Below are 14,608 nucleotides of genomic sequence, written 5' to 3' on the forward strand. Positions count from 1 at the left end.
ATACTATACAGTATAATATATGTCTTTCTTTCTCTGCTTCCTTTTATATCTGCTGTTGACTGTGCCAAAAGTCATTCAGTCATCAGACAATAAGAGTAACATAAACCCTCTCTCTTCACAGAACTATATCATCTCTATAGAGTCCAATGAAACAAATCTGGCCAGTGCTTTGGGTAAGTTACTTCCTCAGTGATCTCTATTTACAGATTCTGTATAATGTAGAATCTGCAGGCATGGGACTGGAATTTAGTACAGATATTTTTTCGATTGACGCTGTGTCAGGAAAGCCCTTAAGCACTTCCACGAATGCATCAGAAATGATGGATCTGACCTCCGTTCAAAAAACAATACATTCAAAAAATTGTCAAATCATGCATTTTTCCTTTTAACAATATCTGCATCATGATGTTGGTATTTCAGCAAACTTAAGACCCATTAATTGCAACTAAATCACAAGATATCGATTTCCTTTTTCGGGTTCTTACCGCTGAAATAAGCAGAGTGTAGCCTCTGTGTAACTTACTATTTACAGTGAAACTGAGACTCACCAGAAAGAGATGAACCTGCACTTCTCCGGGGGATTTAATGAACCAAGATTTAAATGAACACACTGTTGCTTCTCAAGTTGCTAATTGGACTGTAACAATGCAGCACACAAAGGAAAGTCTTGGCTTGAAGTCCTTATCTAACTGCTGGCTACACCTGAATGCCTGAAAAGTTCACCATCACTCCCAGAGGATACGTCGTCAGATGATGGCCGGGTTCTCAATTACTAAGAGAATGACTAGTTTAACTTCAGTTTGTTAACACATGTTGAATAACAATGTAATAACTACAGTATTAAGTGTTGCTGAAGGATTTTTGATTCCCTGTTAGGTTCAGCGGTATGTGAGGAGTTGATCAGGACATCTCTGTCCATCGTGGAAGTCCTGAGTCAGCACCATGCTCTCATCACGCCACAGCAGAATATTGTAAGTCTGTCTATCTGATACAGAGCTGTCTGAATGTTTGTTTGTGTGAGTCTGTGTTGATGTATGACTGAATAGTCTGACTGACTGACTGACTGACTGTTGACTCACTGCAAAGAGTTAATAAATAAATATAAAATAATATATATGGGACCGGTATCTTGTGATAATCATCAAATGTCAGTACATTACCTTTAATGGGACTTATGAGACACCCTGTCATCCTGTTAGTCTGTTACACTTCTGCAACTGTCAGATTTCTATATGTGATTTGTTACAGTTTACTCATTTAGAAAAAGAAATAAGTGACATATTTGATGCTTTGTATTCATACAGAGATAAGACAGCACTATGGAAATTGTCAGGTGTATGTCTTTGTGGCTCCATAAATATTCCAGTTTTCTCCATCTGGTATCGTTGTTAGGTTTTATATTCAGTTTGTCTTTCAGTCCACTAAACCTGTCTATTAGTGGTCAGAGGACAGAGGGTCAACTTGAGAGCTATGAGGAAAGACACTAATCAACTATTGAACCAATAGAGACCCATCTGATCTGTTTGTGTGTTTGTATGTGTGCATGTACGTACCTGGGAGGGTACGATGAGATTGTGTTTAATGACTATTGACGTGTGGAAGTGGAGAGCAGCAGGAAGCAGACAGGATAGAGGGAGAGAAAATAAAATAAATGAGGAATAGAGGAAAGGAGCAAAGAGGAAACTTGCTGCTACTGATAGTCAATAACACAGGAAGACACTTTAATTACCACCAGCCAGCTCAGATTAACTTTTATTGCCTGCTGGACAAGGACACAGTTGTGTTTGAGTTCATTTACATCTCATCATCCCTTTAGCAAAGTAAAGTTTGCAGGAACTTTACTTCACAGCCCTCTTTTGGTTTTACTGAAGCCCTAATCGTTTAATGTTTTCTTTAGTTGTTTAAAAAGTTAAACATTTCAGCTTTGTAGGTCTTACCTGGTTAAACTGATAGTTATGAGGAGAAATTCTCATTATGTGACAAATGTCCTTTCATTATTATATCACACCACCCAAACATGCAAATATCATCTTCTAATACACATTTCAGAGTCATTTTAAACTGATTTATACTGACATCCATTTCCCTTTACCAACACCAATCGATCGATACAAAGACTGTCATACATGAAATCCAGTTAATAATTAGACAAGCTTATATGTTAACGGGCAATGAATCCTTTGCAAAGACAGTGCCTTCATAAAATGAAACGTTAGCCAGGTAGCCAGGCATAGGGGTTTCAATTTTACTTCTAAATCTTGTTCAAATATGTAAATATATAAAAGTAAAAGTAAAAATTGACTTTAATCGCACTAAGTATGCATGCAGGCACAAAGATTGGTTGATTATGTTCAGGGTTATAACAGCTTATTTTAAAATTCAGAGAAAAACACTTTCAGAGAAAGTGTTCAGAGTTTATGTGGAAAAATATTGGGAAGAGAAACAAAGCACCAAAAACAGTTTTCTCTCAAAGATCGAAACATAGTTTTGGTATAAACGCCTATAGAGTACAACGATTTCATGAGTTATGGAAGATGCAGACTGGTTGTTGCTCTTCATTTAACATTCAAATGAGTCATTTCAAAAGTCATTACACAAAGTCATTACCAATAATTGAATTCCTCGTTTTCACAGACAAAGAGAAAAGCAAACATCGTCTTTACAACTGGGTCTGCTGCAGTGACCACCATTCAGCCAAGATGTATTAAGCATGTCTGCATCCAGGAGCTACATGCTAACAGTAGCCTATTTGTCGAAATAATGATATAAAGTAGTTTTATCAAAGCAGGTATGTTGGCGAAAAAATAATTGTGTGCCTTTCTCATTAACAATATACACATGAGGTTTGTTTGTGTACCAGAAGAAACAGAGGAAGCATTAAGAAGACCAGATGTTGCCTTTAATTCACAAATGGTGAAAAAGGCAAAATATTAAGCATATTAATAAACATATACAACATGATACAATTTAAACTTTATATTTATTTATATTTTTGTTATGCCATCAAGCAAAGTGAAGAAAAGCTATGATGGTTATGTATTATTTTGATGGTCTTTAGCACAACTTGTAAAATAGGTAGAGGGAGAGCAAAACAACATAAAATGGGGACAAAACGGATTTCCGACAGTGAAGGGACATGTCACACATAGTTCACAGTTCAGGGAAATTGCACCAAGCCACCCACACACACACACACACACACACACACACACTGTGTCCAGTCTTTTGATGGTGGGGATATTAATACACACACCATTAAGTGGTGGACAACATCCTTTGTAGTTTCCTTTCTCTGGCTTTCAATGTAATGACCTCACACACTCACTCAGCATTAGTGTTGTTTCTATGGTAATATTAGTAATCATGCAAATTCATGCAATACAGATTCATGCCTAAAAGTGGGCTTTGACTGTTGTTGTACATTTGTGTGTGTGTGTGTGGGGGGAGGGAGGTTGGATCAAAGAGATCATTCAACAGTGTATTTCCATAGTAATTTGATCCTCTAACACTGGTCTGTGTTGTTGATGTCCACTGAATTAATATAGTACAGTGGCTTCTATTCAGTTTAATGTTAAAATATATCCTGTTTGCAGATTTGCTGTATATTAAACAGGCTGAAATTGCTTTCATTGATACACTTTGTTCCCCTCAGATGAGAGAACATCAGACCAAGTTATTGATAATATTTGTGCTGCTTATTTTCCACAGTGAGATTGAATACGAACTTTTACATATAAAAGCCTGTGAGTAGTTTTACCAGGAATTTTCCTACAAGTTCATTTTCTATTTGAACTGAATGTTGACGAAATAAGTTAAGTTTGGGCACTGAGATGTTGTGTGGAGATTCACTACAATGCAGTTAAAAATCAGCTTCAAGCTTACTCTGTTACAATGCATCAAAACATGTAGGTTTAAAAGAAATATAAACATTAAGATCATAAGATGAAGAAGACTATGAATGCTTTACTAGAGTCGGTAATCAGCTTTTTATACAGTATTCTGACCAAAATACATGTTGCATTAAAAAATATATATGTTTGTCTATTTATGTCTTTTGAAGGTTGTGGATGCCATCCTGCCTCCTCTGACAACACTGGCTTTCAGCAGAAATGGTGAGAGAGGTGGCAGGTCATTTTAAAGAGAGGGAAGAGAGAAGGAGACGGAGGGGATGTGGAAATAGGAGCAAATGTCAGAGTGAAGGAGGAGGGGGAAGAGAGCAGAACAGAGGAAATGGCAAATAGGAAAGAGTAGAAGAGAAGAGCCCAGCTGGGGACCTGCAGTGCCTCTTGAACCTTCCTTCTTTCCACTTATATTCTCTCTGTTTTCAAACGAAGGCAAAAATACTAAATACAAATCTTAAAAGGGAACATATACTGTACATAAAGCCAGAGAAGTAGTTAGTGAGATAGATGCATATTAAGAACATTGAAAAAAGATCAATGAAGAAAGGTTTATAGAGATGGCAAAGAAGAGGCCAGATGGTGAGCCAGATATCTTTGAATTTAAGGTCGTGAAAATCTCGGCATTAATGAACTGTGCTATCCAGTTAAAGGCATCATTGTAATGAACTACTGCAGTGTTTTTGTTTTGACCCAATGGCCATTATGCTTGTTATCATGTCATGCCAAGTTGTCCTTCAAAAACTTTAACCTTGAATCATCCTCTGAGTTTGTAGATATTCTAGCATCTTTGTATTTGTACTACATACTGTATAATATATTATGTGTAGTGTGTTAATTGTAACTAAGAAATTACCCAAAAAAAGACTAGCTGTGCTGACTTGCTGTTTCCCTATTCTGTCCATGTGTGTGTGTTTCAGTGGAGTGGTCTGTGTTTGTTCTGCGGGTCCTGTCCGAACTCAGTCTCGTCCTGCTGGTCCAGGAGAGTGATGGAAACGAGGAGGATGAAGGGACAAATGTAAAGAAGGAGGGAAGAGAGGAAGGAGGAAGAGCAGCAGAAGAAGGAGAAGATGGAAGCTCCTCTAATCAAATATTGGCTCTCATCAATAAATCTCTGCTTCCAAGGTTGGTCTGACTGTTTTTTTATTAACTTAACAGTTTCTCTGGTTTTCGACCTTTACTTTTTGTTTTTGTAGGAAGAGAAAGCTACCCTCTCCATGGTGCCATTGGCATTGTTATTGATTGTTCTCTAAATATTTAACCAACCTTTCCCCCCTTTGACAACCAAACTCTGGTCCTTGAGGTTAAACCTAGTCGTATGCTTATGCAAGAGCCCCAGGTTTTGGTATATACAACCTGTACATAGACACAATATTCAAGCTAAAACAGCTGGAGAAGTGGCTGCCAGTTAAAGAATAACATAAGCCTCTGTAACATAGGCTACGTTCAGACTGCAGGCAAATGTGGCCCAAATTTGTATTGCTCAGGTCTGTTTTTTTCATGACAGCGTGAACAGCACAAATCATCTTTTCAAATCTGATTTGGGCTACTTTTATATGTGGTCCTAAATCAGATACAGGTCTGAGTTTTTTGCAATGCGACCTGAGTCTGAACTGTCAAATCAGAATTCATGTGACTTTTACGTCACTCTCAATCAACATTGGTCACAATTCTGCGCTGGCGGGAGTCAAACTGTAAATATAAACATGGAAGACAGCTCTGACTCCGTGTCCACACACACACACACACACACACCTCTGTACTGTAGTAGCCATTGCTCCACAAAAAGCCATAGTTAAAAATTCTCCTCGTCCTCCTCATCACCTGCTGTTGAATTTCCACGCTTCCACGGCACATCAATGTATGCATGAAACCGTAAACGCTGACTTCCATGGCACACATGTTTGTTTACGTACGACAGCGTGCCTTTGTTACTGTTCTTTCGCACATGCAGGTCAGTTCAGGACTGTGACCAGTTCACACTGTAATCTGATATTCGCCACATTTTAAAAATAATATGAACAGCCAAAGAAAAAAATCAGATCTGAGCAATAAATCGGAATTGAGCTCTAAGTCTTGCAGTGTGAAGGTTGCCTTAGTGACAGCAGGATATGATGTCAGAGCTGAGCTTTAGAGGAAGTGAGGGCCTAAATTTCCTTAAATCCAATTCTCATCTATTATATCTAATGTTTGGGGGGATTTCTTACCAGTGGACAGTTTGCCATGGATTCTAGTACTGTAATAATAATAACGCATTGATACCTCTAGTACTAAGGAATATGTTTATGTTTAATATAATATTTTGTGTCTTGCGTCCTGCTTCTGTGGGATAATATCACATCAAAGTGAAGTGTTGACATCAAATCATTTTACAAATAAGGTTTACTGGAGCTCATCCTGACAAACTAACAAAATGTTCCTCTCTCTCCCGGTTCCCTCATGTATTACCTCTAGTTCACCTTTGTTTCCGCCCCCATTTCTCTTCCTTCGTCTTTTCCCCCTTTTGCCTTCCAAATTTTCTTCTCTGCTCTTCCCCTATTATAACTCTAGTTCTCCCCTCCCCCTCTTCTCCACCCCTCTCCCCAGATCTGTTCCAGTTTACACCCTGTTACTAATGATCAGAACAGTACATTAATTATTAACACTAAGAAAGCCAAACGTTGTACTCCTGCATGTTTTGTGTCTAGGTATGAGTCTCTTCTCCGAGCAGCAGAGCCTATTCCACTCTACGCTCTCAAACTGCTGCTATCGCTCACTGAGCACAGCACGCAGATGTGCAGGTACTGTACACAATCAATCAGCTACACTTGAACTACACACGGAGACAACAAAACACTGTTAGACATTACCCTAACTGTACCATCCCAGGAATTATCACTATGGGCTGAATTTGACTATAATTAAATTAAACTATAATTGCTCCCACCTTTAACATACATTATTCATTCACATAGCTACTGCAATTTAATGTGGACAATACTTTAATTAACTGGAGATTCTTTGATTCTATTTTTCTTGTTCGCAATCCAAGTACAAGCTTTGGTAGTGTTTTGTAGTCCTAGCAGGCACACATACACACACACACACACACACACACACACACCTACACACATTTAAGCGCTCAATGCGTAATATTTCAATGCCAAGGCCAGTCATTCCCAGTCCAGCACTGTGGATCACTACCAACTGTTTTTTATTCACAACCGCACACAAACACACACTATTAGCAGGGATTTATTTACCCACTATTAGACACAAACACACACAGACGATGATTTATTTATTGATGCTGTTGGTGCACGCAGAGTTAATAGCACCGTCAGCTCAGTTGCTGCTAATCTACATTCAGCAACACCTTTTTCACCCCTCTTAACGCCGGTGCTTTCTACATTAGTAATCAGTTTAGCGGCAGGCATAAGGTGCTGTATCAGCTAAGATGAGTAAAGACTTGACATGTTGTGCTGATATATCTTTGTAAACTTGCTACTCCTGGAGCCCTTTGTTAAAAAGTGTATTGCACACTCTTTAAATATACGACACAAAGTCAAATTTACGATCGCATAACGTCAAAATAATTTAATATTCAGGAGTTTAAAAGAACATCTTGAGGAAGGAGTCATCTGACACGGAAATCAAGAGTTAATGATGTGTTCCTGGTTATTTTGCACAGTCAATGTGTCGATCCCTCGTCTAACCATGTGATGACTCACCTGTGTGTGTGTGTGTGTGTGTGTGTGTGGTGTGTACATGCGTGTGTGCTTGATAGATATGTTCTGACAGCAGCTGTCAGTAAGTCTGAATTCTCTGGTCATCTGTCTACTGTTCTCTGCTGTTGACAAAGACAGAAAGTGAGGATGAAAAAAAGAGGAGGCAGAGAAAGAGAGAGAATGGACGAAGGAAGGAGGAAGTAGGACAGAGATAGAGCCCTTTTCTCACAGGGAGATTGAGTTTGATAGTTTGGGGAAAAGGTGACATTTGGAAAATCTTGACAAAGGGTGGGGGTGTGTGAGGATAGGTGGGATGACGTGTTATGGTTGAGATTGCATGAATCAACATGCATCACCTGCCATAAAAGGCAAAGTAAGGGGTGACACGGGTGCATTTTCCCTCAAGAGCAGTTTTTTCTTCTGTAGATGACTCAAATTATGGAATCAGGAAAGAACTTGCCACCTTAAAGGAGCAATTCACCCCTGGAAAAAGCCACTGTCAGTCAAAGCTGGTGTTCTCTGTAATCGATAGAAGCAATAATACTTGAAAAAGTTCCATAGCTGTGGAGAACGTTGTACAAACAGCTTGTGGTTTAACCCATTCTACATTCCTATACCTATTCCTATTCCTGTTCCGATTGCGTCCCTCCGAGAGACGCTGGAGTGAAATATTACAGTTTCGCTGCAGGCAACGGCTCAGAGCGGTACAGAATCCGGAATACGATGAGAACATACTGGTGGATCGTCTAAAAAATCTTCAGGTCTGCAGTCTACATTTCAAACCTGACGATTTTGAACGAGACATGACACTGGAGGCGGGCGTCCTAGATTAAGGAAGTGTAGTTTAGCGAGCTCCCTGGCCTCCGCCAGATAACACGTTTTACGTGGTCTGGCAGAGGTTTTCCAGGGCCCATTGAAGAAGCGGATAGCGTCCTCCAAAGCCACAGAGAGATAATGCACTTATTTTTACACCATAATGGCATTAGCTCCACATAATAGCATGATAGGACTGAGGTTGAAAATCGGCGAACTGGCCCTTTAATAAAATAGAATGTATCCTCAAACGTTGCAAGCTAATCTACCTTTTGATCATATACAATTTCCATGGATAACAAGGTTATCAAAGACATGGACATTTTCACGGCCAAATATTGTAGCTCATCCATACTTACACTAAGTACTATTTTACAACCATCATTATTAACCTTCTGTTGTGTCCTTCCCTCGTTTCTTCCGTCGCCTCCACTTATTTTATCATTTGAGCAAAAATAACTCAACAAACCTCTTATCACTAATATCCCACTCTCCTTCCATCTCCAACCATCCCTCCCTGAGTTTAAAGTTCACCATCATCGCTGAATACACCCCCTCTGCTCTTATCAGTTATATTACCCCCTCTCGTCTCCATCCTTCTCCTCCTCCACCTCTCCTCATCCCCCTCTTTCCTTGACACAAGTAGAGTGACGTGAACTTTTCAAATTGGTGTCAGCACGCTTCTCTCTACATCTGTTTTTTCTCTCACTCCTTTTCCTCTGACATTATTAACAATATTTGACGTTTTTTTCCCTTCTCCTTCGTTCTCTTTCTCTCACCATCTCTAATTTATTAACATTAGTCCACGTTTCTCTCTTTTTCTGTGCCCTCTCTCCACAGCTCTCCCTCCATCACTGCGGTTATACAATCAGAAATTAAATTGCCTGGGTCTTGGTTAGATAAGTGTGGCTATGAAGCCAGCCGAGCGGTAATTAGATGGTAAATTGGGGACATTAACGTTGGGAAGCCAGCCTGCTGTTTCTCTCTGCATTATCACAGCCCAGACACACCTTCAAACAACTACATTTACTATGACCTTTAGCCAAAGAACCCTATGCTGTGTGGTTACGTGTGTGTGTGTGTGTGTGTGTGTGTGTGTGTGTGTGTGTGCTGAAGTATGTTTCAATATTCTTATATGTGTCTGTCAGCCAGATGTGTATGGATGTGTTGTGGCCCTTTAACACAGCCGTATTTATCAATCAAATATCTGGTAGTATTTTCTCTTAGTAAAATCTCTGTCTTAAACAGCTGATAAATCTTGACTGTGTGTTTTGTCTGCTCTCTGCTTTCTGAGATTGACTCTTAACCTCTCAAAACCATGACATCATCATATTGCTAAAGGGATTTGGACACCTAAGTCTCTCTAATCCTGAATAAAGAGGAATCATTGGTTTTAGCAACATTAAGGTGGTCTTATTTCAAGCTAAAATTGTGTAATTACATGTAACAGCCTGTTTTACTGGACTGCTCTCTGGTGTGAATAAATGCATGGAAAACATTCTAAGATATTCTTAAGGACCAGCTTCAGTCATGTTTTAAGACGTATAAAATGCTCTGCTTGAAATAATAAATTGTGTCTGAATTATTTTGATTGCAAAATACGTTTAATCACCTTGTAAAAAATCCTCCCAAGGCATCTTCATCTCCTCCCTAATTAAATATTTCTGAATCTGCATAGTCCCCGCCCACTATGCAAATGTACAATCGCCCCCTCTGTCACAAAAACAAAACACGTCTCTGCCATTGTGGCAACTTGTTGAAACTTAGCTTGAAATGTAGCAATTAGTAGTAGTAATGTTAACGTTAGTTGTCAGTAGTGAGTTTGCATAAATTACGATGACGGTTACAGCTGGCTCGCGCATTGCAGAAGTGGTTGCCATAGGTTACATGTAACGATATGCATAGCCCCGTCCATTAACGGGATTGGCTCCTTAGGTTTGTGACGTCTCAAACCTGCCAATCTGAAAACGTGTTGTTCAGCCTGTCCTTGGTACACTGCAGTTTAAAAGTAGACAGGCCCATGCATGGAGATGACTGCTGATGTTGTCCCTGATATGTCAGCACATGAAAAACACTGCATGGAGATGTTTACAAGGTTCAACACTTGATTTTTACTGGAGGGGGTGTTTAAGCTAAAAGTCTGTAATTACATGTATCAGCCTGTTTCACTGGACCCTCTCTGGTGTGAACAAGTGCTTGGAAAATATTTCAAATATTCTTAAAGATGATACAAACTCATTAAGATGGGTCAATTATAAATAATTAGGAAACCTCAAGGGAAAACCTTTCTAGTACCTTGTGATATACAGCAGATATTTCACAAAAGCTTCCAAATGCTAAGATATAAGCACCTGATTTTTTGCTGTATATCAGCTTTTTACTTGAAATAACAAAGTCCACACTGCCCTTTTAAAATGATCCCAGATGAAGCTTCTGAGCTGACAGCTGAGTTAGATGAGTAGTCAAGCAGAGGTTAATCTATCTCATTGGTTGTTCATAATATAATATGTTACAAAGCGAATGCTGATGATGTATGACAAATGTCTCATCTGTGTTGTATCATAGGTGGTCTGTTGTGGCCTGGTTCGTTGGATCTCTGGTGTTGTGCACTGTGTTTATTGATGCATAGCTGCTAGTTTAAAGGTGGTCCAGTTTATCATGTCGTGCTGGCCTGGCCTGTCCTCTCTTCTCTCAGCCTGTCACCTTCCTAATAGGAGGCCATCCATCAGACTTGCAAACACAAACACAGAAATGGCACACTCAGACACACACACACCCACGCACAGACATATTTTATTAACAATTTAAAAGGGCATGAGACAGGGTAGAGAGCTGCATATACAGTACATTGTTAAGTCCTGAAATCATTCAAGGCAGGAAAAAAAGCAACAACATAGATATCGTCAATAGGAGTGGAACAAAATATCAATACAGCAATACATCGTTGTACCGACTCGTGCAATGCAATTATCGATAGGCTGGCACCAAATAACGATAATTTAATCTACACATATTTGGCACTCTTCATGACTCCACACGGTGGCGCTTAAGACATGAATGAGGGCAACATGAGCAGAAATTAATTCGCCAAAGAAGAAGTTAAACAGATACCGTGATGCAGCATTATATGATCGTCTTGCAATATATAAATTATCACATAATTGCTGTATCATTACCGGGTGCTGTAACACCACCCGGTAACTGAAGGGAGGGGAAAATGCTGTCATGTCGTTATGTTAGGTTCATTTTGCACATGGTATGTGTCTGAGATGCACTGTACACACTGAGGCAACACATTTCCTGGAAAGGACAATAAAGAATCTAATGTAATCATCATGATATTATTGTTATCGTGGGGCACGTATCGTGTATCGTATCGTGAGATACCTTGCGATTCCCTCCCCGAATGATCAATGTCCACAATTCCATGTTTCTATAAGTTACCTGCTCTCAGTATAGATGATAAGATATTTTCAATGCATTTGAATTCTGTTCAATCACTGGGTTAGGGGTGTACTACAGACCTCAAGAATGAAGCATTAAACAAAAAAATATCTATTTTAGGACAGCATTTTTGTAATACAAGAATGGAATGACTCATTCAAGGAAACATATGTGCCACATTATGCATAAATTGGTGAAATTGTACAATGATATTGCTGAAGCACGTTTGCTTGAAAACATTAAGCACTGCCAGATGCAGTTAATCACCGTTTAATATTCAGATGATGATGGTCCTGCTCAGTGAGGGTAATATTTTCCCAGCATTGATTATTGTTTATATTATTCAAAGTAGTTATTCCTGTGTTAAAGGTATGTTTCAGGACTTCAGCTAAAGGACTCAGGTCAGGAAAAGAATAAAAGAAAACACTTAATAAAACAATATAAGCAGTGATATGGAAATGCAAAAAGTTGCACGACTTCCAGTTGATACACCGTCATTCTAATATTGTTCCAAGACTCAAAGGTTGAACAGTGTTTAAGCTAAAAGTCTTCAGCGTATGACACATGGCACAGCTTGTTTAAACAAAGATTTCCATAAGTGGCCTGATGCCTGCTGGACGAGCTATAAATCCTGGTTAAAATGAAGACAGATTTTTTAAATCAGCGGACGGGCCTTGTTACCTACAGCATATTAACACCAGCTTGACTTCAGCTGGCTTTGTTCCCATAGCAGACCCACACACACGTACATGTCATGTGTGCGTGGATATTTGTTGCCACTCTAACCACACAGTAATTGATTGCAAATAAAAGTACCTTAATGGGTTAGTGGACAAAATGTCATCACCCATATAAACATCCATCTCTCTCCCTCTCTCTTCCACTCTCTCTATTTGGCATTTGGTTCTAATTTTACTATGTGAATTCGTCTTTGTCACTCTTTCGTTTTCACTCCTTGTTTCCTATTCTCTCCTCTGTCCTCCCTCTTTTCTCTGCCCAAATCTTTCCCCCTCTCCTAATCTTCCACATCCTTTCTCCTCTCCTCCAAATGTTATCTCCTCTTACCTCGTTTTCCTTTTAACCCTCATCTCCTCCCTCCGAGTCCTTCCCTCTCCTCTCTCACCTCCTCTCACTTCATCTGCTCTCACACATCTCCTCTTTTCCCCTCTCCTCTCTCCCCAATTGCGCTCTTACCAGGCAGAAGTCGTTGTAGCGGAACTCCAACCTTAATGAAGATGAAACAGCCGTGTGTGTGTGCATGCGTGAACAGGCCGCTGAATTGCCTCTAAATTGAATTAATTTCTCACACTCGTCTCTCTACCTCTGCTTCAATATGTATTTTTCTCTTTCCTTTTCAGGTTGATCAAACACAGTAGGATCCTACCAACGGTCCTTCAACTCATTATGGTGAGAAACCAATCTCACATAATCAATGAATCCGTTTTAATTCAGCCAATCAGTGAATCACTTGGGCATTCAGTCAGTCATGGAATCAGTCTGTCCTACAGTAAATCAAACTCTGTTATCACAATCTGTTGTGTTTTTTATTGCATTACTGCTGTATTGTATTTCAGCTCAGCAATGCTCCGTCTCCAGCCTTCTTCTCCGTCGCTCCATGAAGCCCTTCCCGAGTTATTTATGCAAATTAGTCTGAGTGGTGTTGACCTCCTAAAGGGCTGGTGTAATTGACTGGCAGGTCAGCCTTACAGAGGAGGAAGGGTTAATAGAGTGAGAATATGGACTCCACTATTAAGATCTCACACAAACACACAGCGCTCGTCTGTTATCAGCCGAGCATAACAACGCTTCCAGTAAACAATTTACTTCACCTGACCCTTTTTTGCATACCCACTTATCTAATGAACGCTCATACAGCACAATCTGTTTTCAGCAGACCAACACACTTGTGCTGCAGCAAACAATTTAGGGTTCGTCCCGCACACACATCCGCTCACATACTCGCTTAATAATCAGCGTTCTGCATGGCTGCCTGTCCAGCCCCGGACTAGCTGATGCAGAATGTTAAACACTGCTTTCCAACAGCCTGATTAACTCCTCTCCTGATTGTTTACTCCTGTCTGAACCACTCATGTAAGGATCCATTAGTGCAGTCTGTATTGCACACGTTTGGATTGATTTATGCTGCCTGAAACGCTGTGATCTGGATTGATTTCACCTGTCACTGGTGATCACACTTGTCATGGAGAAACTCGCTTAATTGTATTTGTCTAGATGATGAAGTAGTTCTGCTGCAGACATGAAAGGACTTCAGGAAGCTTGATAGACCAGGGTGCTTTAACCGGCGGGTCGGTGTGCCTGATGAGGCCACAGACTGATCAAATACTTTTAACACACTTATGCTATATATTCTTTAGATACACCACAAAAACATGTTTAATTCTGTAGGGTGCAGTACAGTGAGTCACTGAGTTCATTTGTGTTTGCCTTTGCTCATTGCTCTTTGTAAGGTGGTTTGTATTCTGTGATGTACATGATAGTCCTTTCACAGTTTATTAGTCCATAAAGATCAAAATAGATTAGCTTTGTCATTTGTTGGTACTGACGGGCAGGTTGTCCTAGGTGCAAATTGATGTCATTGTCTTCAGCCTCAGGCTACTGCACATGATGAGCACCAGGCAGGCTTATCAGCACGTACACAGATCACACTGATGCGCACAGAGCCCGCAGGCAGAGCTGGTGTATCTCAGAGAGGATCAAATAGTGAAATGAGGGCAGGAGGGAAAG

General features: G+C 39.9%; 1 protein-coding gene across 1 annotated transcript in view; it reads left to right on the forward strand.

The window, feature by feature from the left end:
- The window catches only part of ulk4 (unc-51 like kinase 4), an 84,279-nt gene that overhangs the window by 41,365 nt on the left and 28,306 nt on the right, over nt 1-14,608 (forward strand). The window contains exons 25-30 of the mRNA XM_069656585.1: nt 122-173; nt 877-971; nt 4,061-4,112; nt 4,820-5,024; nt 6,587-6,679; nt 13,222-13,270. Of these exons, the coding sequence (XP_069512686.1) occupies nt 122-173; nt 877-971; nt 4,061-4,112; nt 4,820-5,024; nt 6,587-6,679; nt 13,222-13,270 (546 nt within the window). The remainder of the gene's footprint in view (nt 1-121; nt 174-876; nt 972-4,060; nt 4,113-4,819; nt 5,025-6,586; nt 6,680-13,221; nt 13,271-14,608) is intronic.

The sequence above is a fragment of the Semicossyphus pulcher genome, unplaced genomic scaffold (genome assembly GCF_022749685.1).
Source record: "Semicossyphus pulcher isolate SPU_LCO1_2020_fin unplaced genomic scaffold, fSemPul1.0.p SCAF_9, whole genome shotgun sequence".
In the NCBI taxonomy this organism is placed as follows: domain Eukaryota; kingdom Metazoa; phylum Chordata; class Actinopteri; order Labriformes; family Labridae; genus Semicossyphus; species Semicossyphus pulcher.